A 17,468-nucleotide genomic window follows, 5' to 3' on the forward strand; every position below is an offset into this window, starting at 1 on the left:
AGGGAAAGAGAAAAAAGAAAAAGAAAAAAAAAAGAAAAAGAAAAAGATAAAAACAAACAAAAACAGAACAAAACAAAAAAACAGAATGTGATCAAATATGATCAGGCTGGTATATAGATCAGTGCCACCCACTAGATTTTGGGTGTATTTTGGTCTGTTAGAAGAAAGTGCCTCCCAAAATTTTAAAGAAAGAAAAACTTACATATGTACGAAAATAAGGGTTGATATGATGAAGGGATGGAATATGACTGTAAAGATGAAAATTATAAAAAATTTTATAAAAGGAATTGATAAGAAGTTGTTTGAAAAAAGAAAGAGGGGGATTTAAAAAAAAAAAAGAGAATGTGATCAGGCAGGGGAGTAGACAAAAACCATACACTAGAGATTTAGGGTATATTTTGATCTGTTAGAAGAAACTCTCTCAAAATTTTAAAGAGAGTACAACTTATATATATATGCCAAAAATACGGATAACTACTATGAAGGGGTAGAATATGACTCTAAAAATGAAAAATAAAAATGAAAAATAAAAAAAACATTTTTTTTAAAAAGGGATTGATAAGATGTTGGTTGAAAAAGGGAAAAAGAAAAATTCAAAAAAAAAAAGACAGTTAAAAAAAAATTAACTTTGAAAGACTAAAGAATCATGGTAAAAAAGCCATGAATTCTATGTGCATTATTCCCCCAGTGCTGGAGTTCTGCTGTTCTCATTGATCAGTAAACTTGGTCTTGGCTGGCTGTTCTCGCTGATCTTCTGGGGGAGGGGCCTGTTGCCATGGTTTCCAAAAGTCTTTGCCGGAGGCGGAATTGCCCCGCCCTTGCCCGGTCCGGGCTAAGTAATCTGCTCAGGTTTGCTCTCGGGAGCTTTTGTTCCCTGCAAGCTTTCCGTACAGCTATGGAGGCGGAGAGTGAAAATGGCGGCCTCCCAATCTCCGCCTCCGAGGAGCCGAGAACTCGGGCCCCGCTGCTCAGTGAGCCCCCAGAGAAAAGCCGTCAGTCACTCCTGTCTCCCCAGTCTCTGGGCGCACTCCGTGCTCCCCCAGCCTGTGACCGTGCATTTCTATCTCTGGCACCCGACCCTGTGTGGAGTCTCCAAACCCAGCAGATCCCTGCAGTGCGCTCCCGCGCCTCTCCTCCTGGGGGAAAAAGGTGAGTCTCCCCGGATCTGCCGCTTGTTGGGTCCCTGCTGGAGGAGCAGTGGCCCGACTGTGCCGTGGATCACGGTTTATGGCAACCCCGAGCTGAGAGTCCACGCCTCGGCTCCGTCTGTGCAGCTGGCTTCCCTGCTCTGACACCTGGGAGCTCTGCCGCACTCAGGCACCCCCGGTCTTTCTGTGACCCCGAGGGTCCTGAGACCACTCTGTCCTGTGAGGGTTCCACCCCCTGCTTAGCCACTGGAGTGACGTCCCTCAGCGGACTGACTTCTAAAAGTTCCGATTTTATGCTCCGCGGCTCTATCACTTGCCAGAAGCGGCCGACGGAGGCCCCTCCCCCGCCGTCTATCTTCCCGAATATCGCCTTGGATTCACTTCTGCGCACGTCCTACCTTCCAGAAAGTGGTCGCTTTTCTGTTCAGAGAGTTGTTGCTCTTCTTTTCTTCGATCTCCTTTTGAGTTCGTAGGTGTTCGGAATGGTTTGACCCCTATCCAGCTGAATTCCTGAGAGGAGACGAAATCCAGGTCTCCTACTCCTCCACCATTTTGCTCCCCCAGAGCTTAAATTTTTTTTTTTTTTTTTTTGCTTTTCTAATGAGTTTGTTGTAGCATCTCAATGTAATTTTAATTTGCATTTCCCTAATGATTAATGATATTGAGCATCGTTTCATATGCTTACTTACCGTCTGTAGCTCTTCTTTTGCCCATTTAAAAATTGAGTTTTCTTAATGAGTTTTTAGTACTTTATAAATTTTGGATACAAGTCCTTTATCGGATAGTGCATTTTACAAATCTTATATTCCAGTGCATGGCTTGTCTTTTCATTTTCTTGACTGTCTCTCAAAGAGTATAAGTTTTAAATTTTGATGAAGTCCAGTTTATCAGTTTTTCTTTTATAGTTTATACTTAGTTTCCTAAGAAATCTTTACCTTAACCCAAAGTCACAAAAATTTTCTCCTGTATTTTTTTCTGGAAGTTTTATAGTTGTAGCTCTTACATATAGATCTAAATTCATTTTGAGTTAATATTTGCACAGGGAGTGAGGTGTTGGGAAGTAAGAATTTCCTGTTCTCTTCACGATTCTTCTAGCTGGCCTAAAAGTCAACTTGACAGGAGACAGATTAACAGGAGAAAATCAAATTTAATTCATACATATAGGGGATCCGTACAGACATGGAAATTCCAAAGACAGGCAAGGTGAGGTATATATGTCATTCTGAATTAAGGAGAAGGGGGTGGTAGGGGTCTGTGACTTCAGAGGGAAGTAATACAATTCACAGGAAGATGAAAAAGAGTAAATGTTTCAAATGTTTTCTGGGCCACCCAGAAACAATGTGACATAGACAGGCCTGGGTAGGTTCCTCCATGCCTGCCATACTTAGTTCATAGTATAATGTAGTTATATTATAGATAGCTCTCTTCCCAGACCAGGTTCTTTATTTAAATTTTTTATAGGCAGTTGTGTAGGAGGTAAAGAGCTTTTCCTGAATCCCCTGGATTTTAATAGCTTTTTAACTCAAAATAATCTTCATGCCAAAGTGGCCCATCTGAGGGGCAGCCTGCCCTTGGCCCCTACAGAGGTAAGGCTCAAAAGTTCTTTTTTTTTTTTTTTTTTTTGCTTATGGATATCCAGTTGTTCAGCACAATTTGTTAAAAAAAACTATCCTTTGTCACTGAATTACCTTGGTAATGTTTTTGAATATTAGTTTTTATAGTGTGTATAGGTCTCTTTCTCTATAATTCCATTGATCTATATGTGTACATGTATGGGGATTTAGTTTTATTTTTGCTGCCTAGTGCCAAAAATGTACTTTTGATCTGAAAACACATTTCCCTTCTTCAATTTGGAAAATTCTTTGTTGTTATCTCTTTGAATATTACTTCTCTTTCATTCCCAACATTGTCTTCTTTTGGAACTCCTTTTACATGTTGGAACCTCTGAAGTCAGTCTTGATCTCTGAACTATTGTTTTGGGTAATTTTTCTTTGCCTTTTGTGCTGGATCCTAGGGTACAATCTCTCCAAAAAACTCATTAATTTAAGAGGAATTTAATGTGAATTGGTTGATAGTTACATGGGCATAACAAGGTTTACACTGTTATTAATTTTCAGCTTTTAGATTTAACTTTGGAATAAGGCAAGAAGACAATTAAAATTATAAACACAGAATGTAAATATTAACCTTGCAAGTGAAATCATTTTTATCTTTGAAAAATGCTTTTAGTTCCCTTTCAATCATTTGCACCTTTATGTTTGCAGACATGTTAATCTTTTTTCAGCTGTTCTTTGGGCATCCTAAATCTAATTCTTGTGAATTGAGAGCATATTTGTGTAGCATAGTGATGGGTATAAAGGCCCAATTGAAGCTGCTTTAAACCTTCTGGAGGCTTCCTACTACAATTGGAATAAACTCCAAATGCCTTTGGCCAATAAGATCCTATATGATTTAGTCCCTAAAGATTTCTTGACCTTATCTCTTACTACTCCTTAGTTTGCTTTAGCTACATTGATCACCTTTGTGACCTTTGAACCCATCAAACTCATTTCTAACTCTTGGCTTTTGTATTTACTGTTCCTAGACCTGGAATACTATTCTTTGCAGATCTTAACTAGTTGGTATCTTCTCTTCATTCAGGTCTGTTCTCAAATATTTCTGCCTCAAAGGACTTTTCCCTGACCCTCTTAGCTAAAGAAGTATTCTGTCCCCTTTTCCCACCAGTTACCTTCCTTGTTTTATTTTCTTCAAAACATTTATCACTAACTTTACTAACTGATGTTGTTAATTTGTCTTCCTCCTTTAGAATATAACTCTGTGAGGGCAAGATTTATTTATTTGGCTCAACTCAGTATACCAGCCTTTAGAACAAATAGTCTGGCACATTGGAGAAGCTTAATAAAAAGAACCTGTGGATTGAAGGAATCAATAAATTGATACGATGTCACTAGGAGGTATTTTGTTTGTTATTTTGTGGAAAAGTACCTGGAGGAAAGGAGTCCTGAGAGAACACTTGTATTAATAAAAATGCTGTGCTTATTATTCCTGACTTCTTGTTCCCATTGGGACTTGGAAATAAGAGTAAATTCTATTGAGGTCAACCTGAGAGTGTTTCTGAGAGGCCCCAGTGTCTCTGGTCCTTGAGGAAGAAATACCATGGGTCACTCATGCAGATTACTTGGGAAGTTTCTATAATTTCATATCTTTGAAAATAAATTTTTTTAACTATTTCTATTTGTCACCTACCTACCTTATTTTGTATCTTTAAATTGTGGTCACCTGGGTTAACCCAGATGGACTTTTGGTTAATTTAAATTTCTTATATAGATTTTTCAAAAGGCAAAGTAAATTTTAAGGTACTATATTACTAATGTGTATGTTATTAATAAACTGATCATTTTTAATTTTATTTTTCTTAATTTTATAATGTCACTAATAAAATTATAGGCCTCAAATACAATGGAGTTTGATTTTTTATTTTTTAATGTGGAGGTTTATCACAGTCTAAGAATATAGGTGCATAATCACTATTAACTTAGGAAAATATGTATTTAGCTATTTTTAAACCACCATCTCTTGCCAATTTTCTATCCCCCCAAGTATTTAGAAGAAAAATTGTAGGTGGATTAGAGGAGGGGGGAAAAAAGAGATTTTAAAATAGTAGTCTCTCAAAGAATATAAATAATTGATAAGACATTTCTTAAAAAATGATAGGTATCCAATAAATATTTGTGGAATGACTGGGAGTCTGTCAAGTTTTGTGCATCTTAGAAAATATTTTACTAATATGTGTATCTCTATCTCTTTTTTGGACTAGTATCTAACAGTATATATCATGTGGTAAATGCATGATTGATCAATGTCCAGTAATTGATTCAGATTTTAGTGGCTTGCTATTATTTCTCATGGCCATAAAAATTACACTGCTTATAATCTTTAGTATTTCTGAAGCAAGTCACTCTTTTATCTGTAAAATAAAAGAAAATGTTTCCTAGCCAGTGTGTTTCCAGGGAAGGAGGAACTTCATTGGTGTTTTCATCGTCATCAGTAATTATCTTGCATTGCTTTTCCAGTTAAAGATGTTACATCATGGTTTGGATTTTTAGTCTCTTTTTACAATTAATTGTGAATCTTTTTGGTAAATTAAATTTATTTTGTATCTTTCTATGAGCAAAGGAGCCATGGTATTGCTGCTTTGCAAAGTAATTTTTCAACCAATGAGAAAGTAATATGGAATTATTTATGAAGAGGTGATTTGAGACTAATATCTATATTTATTTATTTTAAAAGATTTATTTGAGAGCCGCGAGTGTGCATGCTCAGGGTGGGGCAAAGGGAGAAGGAGAGTCTTAAGCAGACTCCCTGCTAAGCGTGGAGCTTGATGTGGGGCTTAATCTCACAACCCTGAGATCATGACCTGAGCCGAAACCTAGAGTCAGATGCTTAATGGACTGCACCACCCAGTTGCCCCTCTAGTATTTATTGAGCTCTCACTACATGCTAGGCTGTATTCATTGTTTTATGTGCACTATTTCATTTCTTCTCGACTATAACTCTTGTGATTCATACTGTTCTTGTCCCCATTTTACATATGAGGAAACTGAGAGGCACCAAGGGCCTAAGTAACTTGCCAAAGATCAAACACATAGTTGATTAGTGGCTGAACCCAGATTTGAATTCAGCTGTATCTTCTCTAAATCCCATGTTTTAAAAAAGCTGTAAACTGCCTCTTGAACTTTTTGAAGTTACATGGTAAATCTCACAGATGCTCTAAACTGAGGAAATGACCTTTTATGAAGTACTCATGCTTAACTGCAGTTTACTGTATTATAAAGAACACCAAGTGACTAAATTCTTTTGATAGTTTGAGGTTTAGTTATATGTTAATATTCACGAATATTAATATTTCTCGAACATTTGTTTGGAAATTGTTCCATTTGAGTTAGTTGTGAGGATAAACATGATTTGAAACAAAAGGAAGCTGTTGCATAGATATTAAGTTGTATTTGGTTTTTTTTTTTTTTAAGATTTTATTTATTTATTTGACAGAGACACAGCAAGAGAGGGAACACAAGCAGGGGGAGTGGGAGAGGGAGAAGCAGGCCTCCCGCAGAGCGGGGAGCCCAACGTGGGGCTCGATCCCAGGATGCCAGGATCACGACCTGAGCTGAAGGCAGATGCCCAATGACTGAGCCACCCAGGCGCCCCTTAAGTTGTATTTGAATTGAATTTAAGGATGGCTATAAGCGCTTTGAAGAACAAAGTTAAAATTCCAAATTTAAGATGGAAAATTGCAAATTATTATATATACGTATATATTTTAAAGACAGTATGATATATGGAAAGACTAGGAGATTGAAAGATCTGCTTTCTAGATCTTATTTTGCTGCTTATTTTACCTTGTGTCTTTTGGAGTCACTTCACCTCTACTTCTAACCCTCAATTTCTCCACCTGTAAAATAACAATCCCAAAGTTCAGGGAAATGATACCTGCTCTGTTAACCTAGCGACACTGATCTGATTATCTGATCAAGGTCATGTAAAATTGCTTTGTAGCTATTGATATAAAACCTTTGACATACTTGCCAGGTCATTTAAGCTCAGAAGCAAGAATCAGTATCTATTTTATTTATATGGATTCTATGGTGGTCTTGGGGCATATAGGATTAATTCAGTGGATTCATTGTATCGAATGTTCCCATAAATAAGTACCTGTATAAACAAATATATAGCAGACTTTATGAGTTCAAGAGCCCCAGATTAAGTTTTCAGTGAAAGCTTGTCTTTGTCAAATTTTCATACCAACTGTTTTATTTTTGCCAGTATCTACACCTGTGGAATGCTACTTGTTTGTAGATGAGATGGTACATAACAGTCTATACTAAATCACTCACTAGGATTTATAGAGATTTACCTTAAAAAAATTTTTTTAAAGAAAGTAGATGCTTACAGGATAACCTAAATTTTATGATATAAAGGGGCGTAGTGTGGAATCTGAGTGTGATTGAGACAGGGAGGAGGAGGATGTTACATGGTAGAAGCAAAAGGGTACTATCTGTGGAAAAATAACCAGTAATAGATTATCCATACATAATTCGGTCTCTAATACGGAAATCCCCAAAGGGATAAGGAATGATTGCCTTGAGTACCAAGCTAACATCATTTTCACCTTTGAGTTGTATGCACTAGGGCAATCTTATGAAACATAAACATTGGGGCGCTTGGGTGGCTCAGTCGGTTGAGCGTCTGCCTTCGGCTCAGGTCATGATCCCACGGTCCTGGGATTGGTCCTGCGTCGGGCTCCTTGCTCACCTGGGAACCTGCTTCTCCCTCTGCCTGCCTCTCCCCCTGCTTGTGCTCTTTGTCAAATAAATAAATAAAATCTTTAAAAAAAAAACCCATAAACATTTTGCTCTCATTAGAACTTTAGAGGAATGATACTGTATAATCTCCATTATGGATGGAAAAATATCTTTCATCTCTTTTACCTCCCATTCGTCTCCTCCCCCAGGTTAAAAGATGAAAATTTATGCAAACCTTACTCTAAAATCTTTGATAAAGCAAAGAAAATCCTATAATATTTGGCTGATCATTATGTGTATATGTAAATTATAACAATAATAGTTGCAAGTTTTTGAGAACACATTGTGTGCCATGTGCTATTAGGCATTTTGCATAAATTCACATTTATTCTTCACAACAGGTCTGAAATTTATAATTTCCCCCATTTTACACAGATAATGAAGCTCGCAGAAGTCAAATAACTTGCCCCCAAATCACATAATAGTGATTGAACTAGTATTCAAACCCATACCTCTGTGACTCTACAATCTGTGATTTTTTTTTTTCCCCAAAATACCATACTGCTTCCTGGATATGGGGATTTTTTTTTTGTTTTTATAGATCTGGCCCAGCAGTTCAGATGTGTAGCCAAATTTGATTAATCCTGAGTCAAGAGGACTGCCCCAAATGTATTTGGCAGATGATAATGTTCAGGTGAACATGGCTCTCAGCCACAGAGCTTCTCTGAGTTTTGTGGGGAATTGTTCACTTCACTTGTGGACCCTACTATCAACATAGCTTCCTACTTCACTCAAAGAATCTGTGACCCATCATTGAGCTGTTCTGTGAACAGACTAGTTTTCCAGGAAAGTAAGCATTAAGTTTGCTGATGAGGATTTCTGCATTTGCTGTTATTTCTTTGAGAAATATCAGAAGAAGCTTATACACGTCTAGGGAACCTATCTACCATTATGGGACAGCTCCTCTTCTTTTGTAATTCTAAACTGAGGAAAATGTCTTAATGAAAGGCTGATGTGTCACTGTTTCATTTAAAAATTTTTGAATTAGAAAGTGCTTAGTCAAGAGCTTTTGCAGCTAAAAGAAAAAAACTAATATGAATTTAAATAAACCCTGTTATGTTTCATATTTGTCTCACCCACAACTACAAACATAAATCCTATGATACTACCTTCTCTGTAAATTTTCTAACCTCAATGTCTCATATATAACTGTACTTATTGTCTTCATTCATTATGTTCATGAGTTGACTTTATTCACCCAATGAGACTGTAAGCTCTGCGAGAGCAGGTACCTAGTAGTAACATTTTTTCATGATTTTTGAGGCAGTAATTCTTACCCTGAGACCTCTAAAGTAATTCATACAGTAGAGCTGTCCAATCTAAGGAAGGCATCAATATTTTTGGCTTTTAACTAGATAGACTTCTACAGTGTAATAATACAAGCTATTTCATGCTCACCAGAGGCCCTGATAAAATTGGAAAACAAATTTTCATTTAATAAATACCTTTATTTAAAAAAAACAACTTCGGGCGCCTGGGTGGCTCAGTTGGTTAAGCAACTGCCTTCAGCTCAGGTCATGATCCCAAGGTCCTGGGATCGAGCCCCGCATCAGGCTCCCTGCTCGGCCAGAAGCCTGCTTCTCCCTCTCCCACTCCCCCTGCTTGTGTTCCCTCTCACGCTGTCTCTCTCTCTCTGTCAAATAAATAAATAAATAAAATGTTTAAAAAAAACAACTTCATAAACATGTCTTTCATAGTGAAAGTTTGGGAATTAGTGTTCAGCTGTGTCTGGCCCAATGTTAAGTATAATGATTACTAAGAATATGATTGATTTATTGATAGAGAATAATTAATGAACTTTTGTTTTAGGAAATGTTGTGGGCAACTTGGGACATTCCTTCTTCAGTCAGAGTTTCCTTGGCAGTAAAGAACATGGTGGATTCTTATATGTGACGTCTACCTACCAGTCACTGCAAGACCTAGTACTCCCAACCCCACCTTACTTGTTTGGGATTCTCATCCAGAAATGGGAAACTCCTTGGGCTAAAGTGTTTCCCATCCGACTAATGTTGAGACTTGGAGCTGAATATCGACGTAAGTAGTAAAATAGCTTCTTCTATGCTATATGACCAAGACGTGATGGCTAAATAAAGGCCTGAGATATTCAGACCCCTTCCCCCTGCAGTGATGTAATCCGGCAGAAGTCTTTTGAAATAGCTAAGCTAAATTTGGCCATTGTCTTTACTTATTTTAGCTTTAATGTTAAGGACTAAAAATCGCAAATTAGGAAGTTAGTGATTATTTAGTACCTTGTAAACTTACTGGTTTTATAGTTCATTGATAAATAAAAGTTCATCTTCAGAAAAATGTATTGGAATTTAACAAGTAACTTTTTACAGTATCTGTAGTGAACATTTTTTTGCTATTTTGTTGGAAAATAGTTATGACAAATTATATCTTACATAACATAACAGATAGTGGAAACTAGTGGTGTAGAGATCACTTGGAGTTGGTAAAGTGAGCAGTAGAAGAGCTTCCTTGCCCATGGTGGAAGCAGTACAACTAAGTTGTGAGTTTTGTTTTTGTTTTTGTTGTTTTTTTAAGACAATAAGCCTTAAATGCAAGCTTTATTTTAAACTATATTTTCACCTGATCAGAATTGCCATGGTCTAGGAATCGGACCATTTGAGCAAGGTTCTTAACTCTATGACTTCCTAGTTCTGTACCTTTGGGCAAGTCATTCAATCAGTTTCTTCTGAACTGGAAAAAATAATACTTGCCTTTTACAATATGTAAGATTGTTAAGAGGATCAAATGAAATAATGAAAAACTGTTTTATGAACCATAAAATAGTATATGTTTTCACCAAGTCAGCTTCATTCTTTCACTTATTCATTCGTTCAGTAAGAATTTAATAAAGGCCTACCATTTGTAACAAATCCTGGGAATTCAGAAATAGCTAAGACATGGTTACAGGCTTAGTAACCTTTGAAATACAGAAATTATGATTACAGTACTATATTGTGTTAAAACACATGTTCAAAGTTAACAAAGTTCTTTTGGAGTTCCAAGATGGACTCCAGCTTCACCAAGAATGAAGGAGTTGGATAAGAAACATTTCTTGGACCAATTTGCTTCTGGACTGAATTGTGAAAGAGACATATGAATCAGCTAAATGAAGTAGGGAAAGGGAAGGATTGTATGCAGAGGAAACAACATAACATATCTTCCTGTCTTGTACAGGCAATTCATCCCATAAAGTTCAAGGAGTAAGCCAGGGAATAGGCCGCCTCATGTTTGGCTATTCTAAGGAGGATCCTGGTTGGGAGGTGTATAAGAGTAAACACAGAAGAATTAGGAGAGATTTGTTTCCCGGATCATATTAATCCAGTTTGAAGAAGAGTGCTTCCTGAGACTTTGTAGTTCATTTTTAAGACAGCTGCATAAAAAGGCTTATTCTGGTCATCAAAAGACTTACTCTGGTATGGTTTGTAGAAGGCTCAGAATTTGTCTTTGATGCTACCATGCTAAATACCTTTGACCTCTAAATTTCATATGATCTAAAACAGCTATTACAGTTATATTTTGAAAATTTTATGAACCATGATGTTTCCCTTTTACCAAAATATTAAGCTGTTAAACTTAGTCTCATTACTTCTCATTTCCATAGTTTATCCCTGCCCACTCTTCAGTGTCAGATTTCGGAAGCCATTGTTTGGAGAGACGGGGCACACCATCATGAATCTTCTTGCAGTAAGTTGGAGATTTTTATTTTCTTCTTTCTTACTGGGGTTTGTACAGGAGAAGGAAGAGAGGGATTTCATTTTTTTGTTAGTATCCATACCCCTGCTGCTTCAGGCAGGTGGAGACTTTATGCTGTAGGAAAAGAACAACATACATATTCTTTGGAAAGTATATGGAGCTTTGGAGTGGAAATAGTACAGGATTTCAGCCCTTCATTATACACTTACTATCTAAGTGACCTTGCAGGATTATTGTAAGGACTAGAGGTAATGTGTAATTAAAGCACCTAGCATTCTGTCTTGTTTTTATTTTAAGCGTGCCATCATATCAGTGTCCCCTTTGTCTGTATAGCTTATTGTTTAGCCCAGGATTGCTCAGAGATTTATTCAAATACTTCAAGCGAGTAAGGTATTCATTCTTTTCTGTTGGATTTGTGTATAGGTTGGGATTCAAACTTTATTCTTTTCCTTTCCCCTGGGCTCTCCCATGTGCATTTGCACATGCACAGGCTCTGACTCTGTTGATTAAGGATGTTGGTTGACTTGGGCCTGCTAAGGTCTTTGCTGTACATGTGCACAGACTAACTTCAGTCCTGGGTATTTGGAGAGTTTATGAAGCTCGCTATGGCCTTCTCACCTCCCAGGACCTTTGTTAAATATCTGGCTAGTTTGCCTGCTTGTTACTTACCCCAAACAGGCTAACAACCTCAAGCTAACTAAGCTGCTGGCCCTCCATTTTCACTAGCCACTGAAATTGCCACTGTAGCTTATACCACTCCAAATCAGGTAAGATCCTTCAAGTAGCAGAGCTTATTGTTTTCACAAACTACCTTGAACTACCCGAGAGGGCTAGAGTGCAGCCCCAAGCAAGATCACAGACTCAGCTCTACTGTGCTTGCTTGAAGTTCAGTAGCTTTCATGAATAAACACATCTCAGTGTGTTGTATGCCTTTGGTCTAATTCCAGAGCATCGTAATGATTGTTTTTTAAAAACTGATTACCCAGTTTTTTAGTTGCTTTTTGGGGAATAGATTTATTTCCTCACTCTGTCATGCAGTTGCTGTTATAGTTTGTTATGTTTTTTTTTTTTAAAGATTTTATTTATTTATTCATGAGAGACAGAGAGAGAGACAGAGACAGAGGCAGAGGGAGAAGCAGAAGCAGGCTCCCCACAGAGCAGGGAGCCCGATGCGGGACTCGATTCCAGGACCCTGGGATCATGACCTGAGCTGAAGGCAGAAGCTTAACCGACTGAGCCACCCAGGCGTCCCTAGTTTGTTATGTTTTAATGAGATTTAAATAATAAGAAAAGCTCTTGTAGCTTTACCTATGTTGTTGACATTTTCAGTGATATTCATTCCTTTGTGTAAATCTATATTTCCATCTGGTGTCATTTTCCTTCTGCCTGAAAGATTTCCTATAACATTTCTTGTCCTTTGGGTCCTCTGGTGAGAAACTTATTTGGCATTTTTATTTCTAACAACATGTTTATTTTACCTTCATATTTGAAAGATATTTTTGCTGGATGTAGAATTCTAGGTTGGCAGTTTTATTCTTTGAGTATTTTAAAGATGAATAATAATCGCTCTGTCTTCTGGTTTGCATTGTTTCCGACGAGGAGTCTATTTTCCCTCTTTGTTCCTCTCTACGTAATGTTTTTTCCTTCTTTGTTTGCTTTAAGGTGTTTCTTTTTATCACTGGTTTTGAGCGATATGATTATGTGCCTTTATATGGTTTTTTTGTGTGTGTTTCTTATGCTTGGGTTTGTTGAGCTTCTTAGTTTTGTGATTTTTATAGTTTTCACCAAATAACATTTTCTATCTACCTCTTCCTCTCCTTTAGGGAATCTAATGTTACAGACATATTAGGTGCTTGAAATTGTTTCACAGCTCACTAATGCTCCTTTTTTTTTTTTTTCTTTTTTCAGTCTTTTTTTTCCTCTTTGTATTTCATTTTGGATGTTTTCTATTGTTGTCTTCAAGTTCAGTAATCTTTTATTTTGTATTGTTAATGCTGCCAGTTCCATCTTTTTTGGGGGGTGTGTGATCTCATTATAATTTTCATCTCTAGAAGTTTGACTTAAGTCTTTTTCTAGATCCTGTATGCCTGTACTTAATTTTTTGAACATCTGGAATATGATCATAGTAACTATTAGAATGTCCTTGTTAGGTAATTCTAACATCTCTATCAGTTCTAGTTCAGTTTCCATTGATTAACTACCCCCTTACTTTGAGTTGTATTTTCCTGCTTCAAGCATGCTTGGTATTTTTAAATTTTTTATTGGATGCCAAATATGATTTTTTCCTTTCTGGGTGCTGGATATTTTTGTATTCCTATAAATATTCTTTTTTTTTTTAAGATTTTTATTTATTTGACAGACACAGCAAGAGAGGGAACACAAGCAGGGGGAGTGGGGGAGGGAGAAGCAGGCTTCCTGCAGAGCAGGGAGCCTGATGTGGGGCTCGATCCCAGGACCCTGGGATCATGACCTGAGCCAAAGGCAGACACTTAACGATTGAGCCACCCAGACACCCCTCCTATAAATATTCTTGAGTTCTGTTACAAGTAAGGCAGTTAATTTACCTAGAAATAGTTTGGTCCTTTCAAGTCTTGCTTTTAAGATTTGTAAGGTGGAACCAAAGTCTTGTTTACTATAGTACTAATTATTCTCCACCACTAAGGCAAGACCCTTCTGAGTACTTGTAATGACTCTGGCCCTATTTGGAATTAGGCCAAACTTCACAGATTAAAGGCACATTTCTTTTCTTTTTTTTTTTTTTTAAGATTTTATTTATTTATTTGACAGAGAGACAGCAAGAGAGGGAACACAAGCAGGGGGAATGGGAAAGGGAGAAGCAGGCTTCCCACAGAGCAGGGAGCCTGACGCGGGGCTCGATCCCAGGACTCTGGGATCATGACCTGAGCCGAAGGCAGACGCTTAAGGACTGAGCCACCCAGGCACCCCTAAAGGCACATTTCTTTACAAGACTGTTTTTTTTTTTTAAAGATTTTATTTATTTATTTGAGAGAGAGAGAATGAGAGACAGAGAGCATGAGAGGGAGGAGGGCCAGAGGGAGAAGCAGACTCCCTGCCGAGCAGGGAGCCCAATGCGGGACTCGATCCCGGGACTCCAGGATCATGACCTGAGCCAAAGGCAGTCACTTAACCAACTGAGCCACCCAGGCGCCCCTACAAGACTGTTGTTACTTCAGAAACCAGCTTCAAGTTTAGGGGTTCCCAGGCTACCCATACTTCTGACTAACTGGATACAAATGTTAGCATTCCCACTGCCCTCTCAGTTTTGATAATTCCCTGGAATGATTCATGGAACTCAGCAAAGTATACTATACTTGTGATTACAGTTTTATTATAGTAAAGGAAATACAAATCAGGGCCAGTCAAAAGAAGAGACACATAGTACAAGGTCTGGGAGGATCCCACACCAAAGAAGCTTCTGTGTCCTCTGGGACATGTCACCCTGCTGATACATTGATATATAACATGCACAGAGTAAGCACCTGAACTTTTGTGTCCTGACTTTTTATTGGAGATTCCTTACCTAGGCATGATTGATTGAGTCATTGGCCATGTGATTGAACTCAGTCTCCAGCCCCCCTGATATCATGTGCCTTGTTATACCTTTGACAAGGTAATTTTTCTTACTGATTATAATCTGCTTTAGAATGAAAAGGAGATATTTATCCTATAATCTAGTAGCATAAACTAGTATTTATCCTGTAATCTAGTAGCATAAACTAGCAAAAACTAGTAATCTAGTTTTATGGCCTGTATCAGTTCACTTATACAAACTTTTAGTGGGTTATCTACTGAAGTATCTTGCTCTCCATCACCACTGTTAGGGAGGAAATTTTTTTCTCTATCTTTCAAAGATACTTCCAGCTGGTCTAAGAATTAAATTGACATGAAACAGATTAACAGGAGGAAATTAAATTTAATTTTGTATATATGAGAACCTCACATACATGAGGGGTTCAAAGACAGAAAGGTAAAATGAATTATATATGCCATCCTGAGCTAAGGAATGGGATAGGGACCTGGGGCTCCCAAAGGGAGGAGGGCAATTCACAAGGTAATAAGAATAAGAGCACATGTTTGATAATTAGATGTTTGCCCTACCATACAGATGGGTCACTCAGATAGAATTTATCTCTGGTAATAACTCTAATTCTGAGAAAGCCCCTCAATTTAGATTCTTCTAGGTAGTTTAGACAAGGGCAAAAGTTTCTCTTGAGTCTCAATTGCCTTCAGTTCAAAGTGGCACATTTGGAGGAAACTTGTTTTAAACCCCTTAACCCCCTTCTCTGTCTCTAGCTAACTAGGACCTACAATCATATTGATTCTAACACTTTTCCATTGTCTCTCACTCCCCTTGCTTTTCTCTCTCCCTATCTTAAGATTCCATGGTTTCATCATTAAAATCACTTTTTTTTTTTTTTTTTACATAATTCTAGTTTCTCTCTCTCTCACCCTCTGTTGTGTTGGCCAGCAAAATGTAAACCCTAGTTAAATTTACCTTTCTTAAAAAAAATTCATTTTTATTTATATACAGTAAAATTCACCTTTTGTGGAGTATACTTCTAAGAGTTTTGACAAAGGTAAAGAATTATGTTACCACCACTGTTGCAATTAAGATATAGAACAGTTCTGTCACTCCAGAAAATTTGCTAGTGCACCCCATTGATCCTCTGTCCCTATAGTTTTAGCTTTTCTAGACTGTCCTATAATTGGAATTATACAGTACATAGCCTTTTCAGTCTGGCTTTTACTTACCATAATGCATTTGAAATTCATCTGTGTTGTTAGGTATGTTGTTGGGGAGGAAATAATCTTTTTCCTCTACTTAGCTTTGGTTCTTTGGCTGAGGCCCTATAAATTAGACTGGCCAAAGAGTGATTAACGGAGACCTATTTTGGGGTGGCATATTCTATATCAATAGTCCATTCATCTTTATTGCTTTGTAGTGTTCAGTTGTATGTATGAACCACAGTTTATCCATTTACCTGTTGATGGATCTGTGGGTTGTTTCTCATTTTTGGGTACTATGAATAAAGCTGCTGTAAACATTCATGTATGAAATTTTGAGTGAACATTAGTTTTCCTTTCTCTTGGGTAAATAGCTGGAATAGGATAGTTGAGCCATATTGTACATTTAGCGTTACAAAGAACTGTGAAACTCTTTTCCAACATGCCTCTAGTAGTTTGCATTCACAAGGAATATACAAGAATTCTTTTTTCTTTTTTTTTTGCCAGCACTTGTTCTTTCTCTTTTTTTGTTTTTAATTTTTGCCATTCCAGTAGGAGTTTAGTGGTCTTAATTTTTGTGATTTTAATTTGTATGCTTTTTATGATGAATGATTCAGAGCATTTTTTTTTCATGTGCTAATTTGCCCTCTTTATATCTTCTTTAGCGAATCTTCGGATTTTTGCCCATTTAAAAAATATCTTTTGTTGTTGAGTTTTGAGAGTTTTTCATGTATTCTGAATATAAGTCCAGATTTGTATCACTTGTTATATTTTCTCCCAGCCTATGGTTTATCTTTTTATTCTCTTAATAGTGTCTTTCACAGAACAAAAGTTTTTAACTTTGTTATAGTTCAATTTTCTTTTTAAAGATTTAATTTATTTATTGGAGAGGGAGAGAGAGAGTGCAAAAGCGGGGGGGAGGGGCAGGGGGAGAGAGAGAAGCAGGCTCCCCGCTGAGCAAGGAGCCTGACTCCGGGCTCCATCCCAGGACCCCAGGATCATGACCTGAGCCAAAGGCAGACGCTTAACCGACTGAGCCACCCAGGTACACCTAATGTTCAATTTCTTAATGTTTTTATGGAGCATGCTTTTTATATGATATCTAAGAACTTATTGACTAGAATGACATCATAAATATTTTCTCCCATGTTTCTTTGTAGAAGGCTTATAGTTATATTTTTATGTTTTATATTTAGGTCTATGGTCCATTTTTAGTTAATTTTTGTTGATGATTGTGAGGCATTGTTAGAAGCTCTTTTTTTTTTTTTTTTTTCCATTTGTATGTCCAATTGTTCCAGTACCATTTGTTGAAAAGACTATCCTTTCGGGTGCCTGGGTGGCTCAGTTGTGAAGCATCTGCCTTCGGCTCAGGTCATGATCCCAGGGTCCTGGGATCGAGTCCCACATCGGGCTCCCTGCTCGGCAGGAAGCCTGCTTCTCCCTCTCCCACTCCCCCTGCTTGTGTTCCTGCTCTCGCTATCTCTCTCTCTGTCAAATAAAAAAAAAAAAA

General features: G+C 37.5%; 1 protein-coding gene across 2 annotated transcripts in view; it reads left to right on the plus strand.

Annotated features, from left to right (window-relative positions):
* Positions 1 to 17,468, plus strand: part of ZFYVE9 (zinc finger FYVE-type containing 9) — a 173,014-nt gene that overhangs the window by 124,760 nt on the left and 30,786 nt on the right. For both annotated transcript variants that reach the window (XM_081816939.1, XM_081816940.1), the window contains 2 exons: positions 9,320 to 9,544; positions 11,121 to 11,203. In XM_081816939.1, the coding sequence (XP_081673065.1) occupies positions 9,320 to 9,544; positions 11,121 to 11,203 (308 nt within the window). The remainder of the gene's footprint in view (positions 1 to 9,319; positions 9,545 to 11,120; positions 11,204 to 17,468) is intronic.

The sequence above is a fragment of the Leptonychotes weddellii genome, chromosome 4 (genome assembly GCF_054177405.1).
Source record: "Leptonychotes weddellii isolate Sample4059 chromosome 4, ASM5417740v2, whole genome shotgun sequence".
NCBI lineage: Eukaryota > Metazoa > Chordata > Mammalia > Carnivora > Phocidae > Leptonychotes > Leptonychotes weddellii.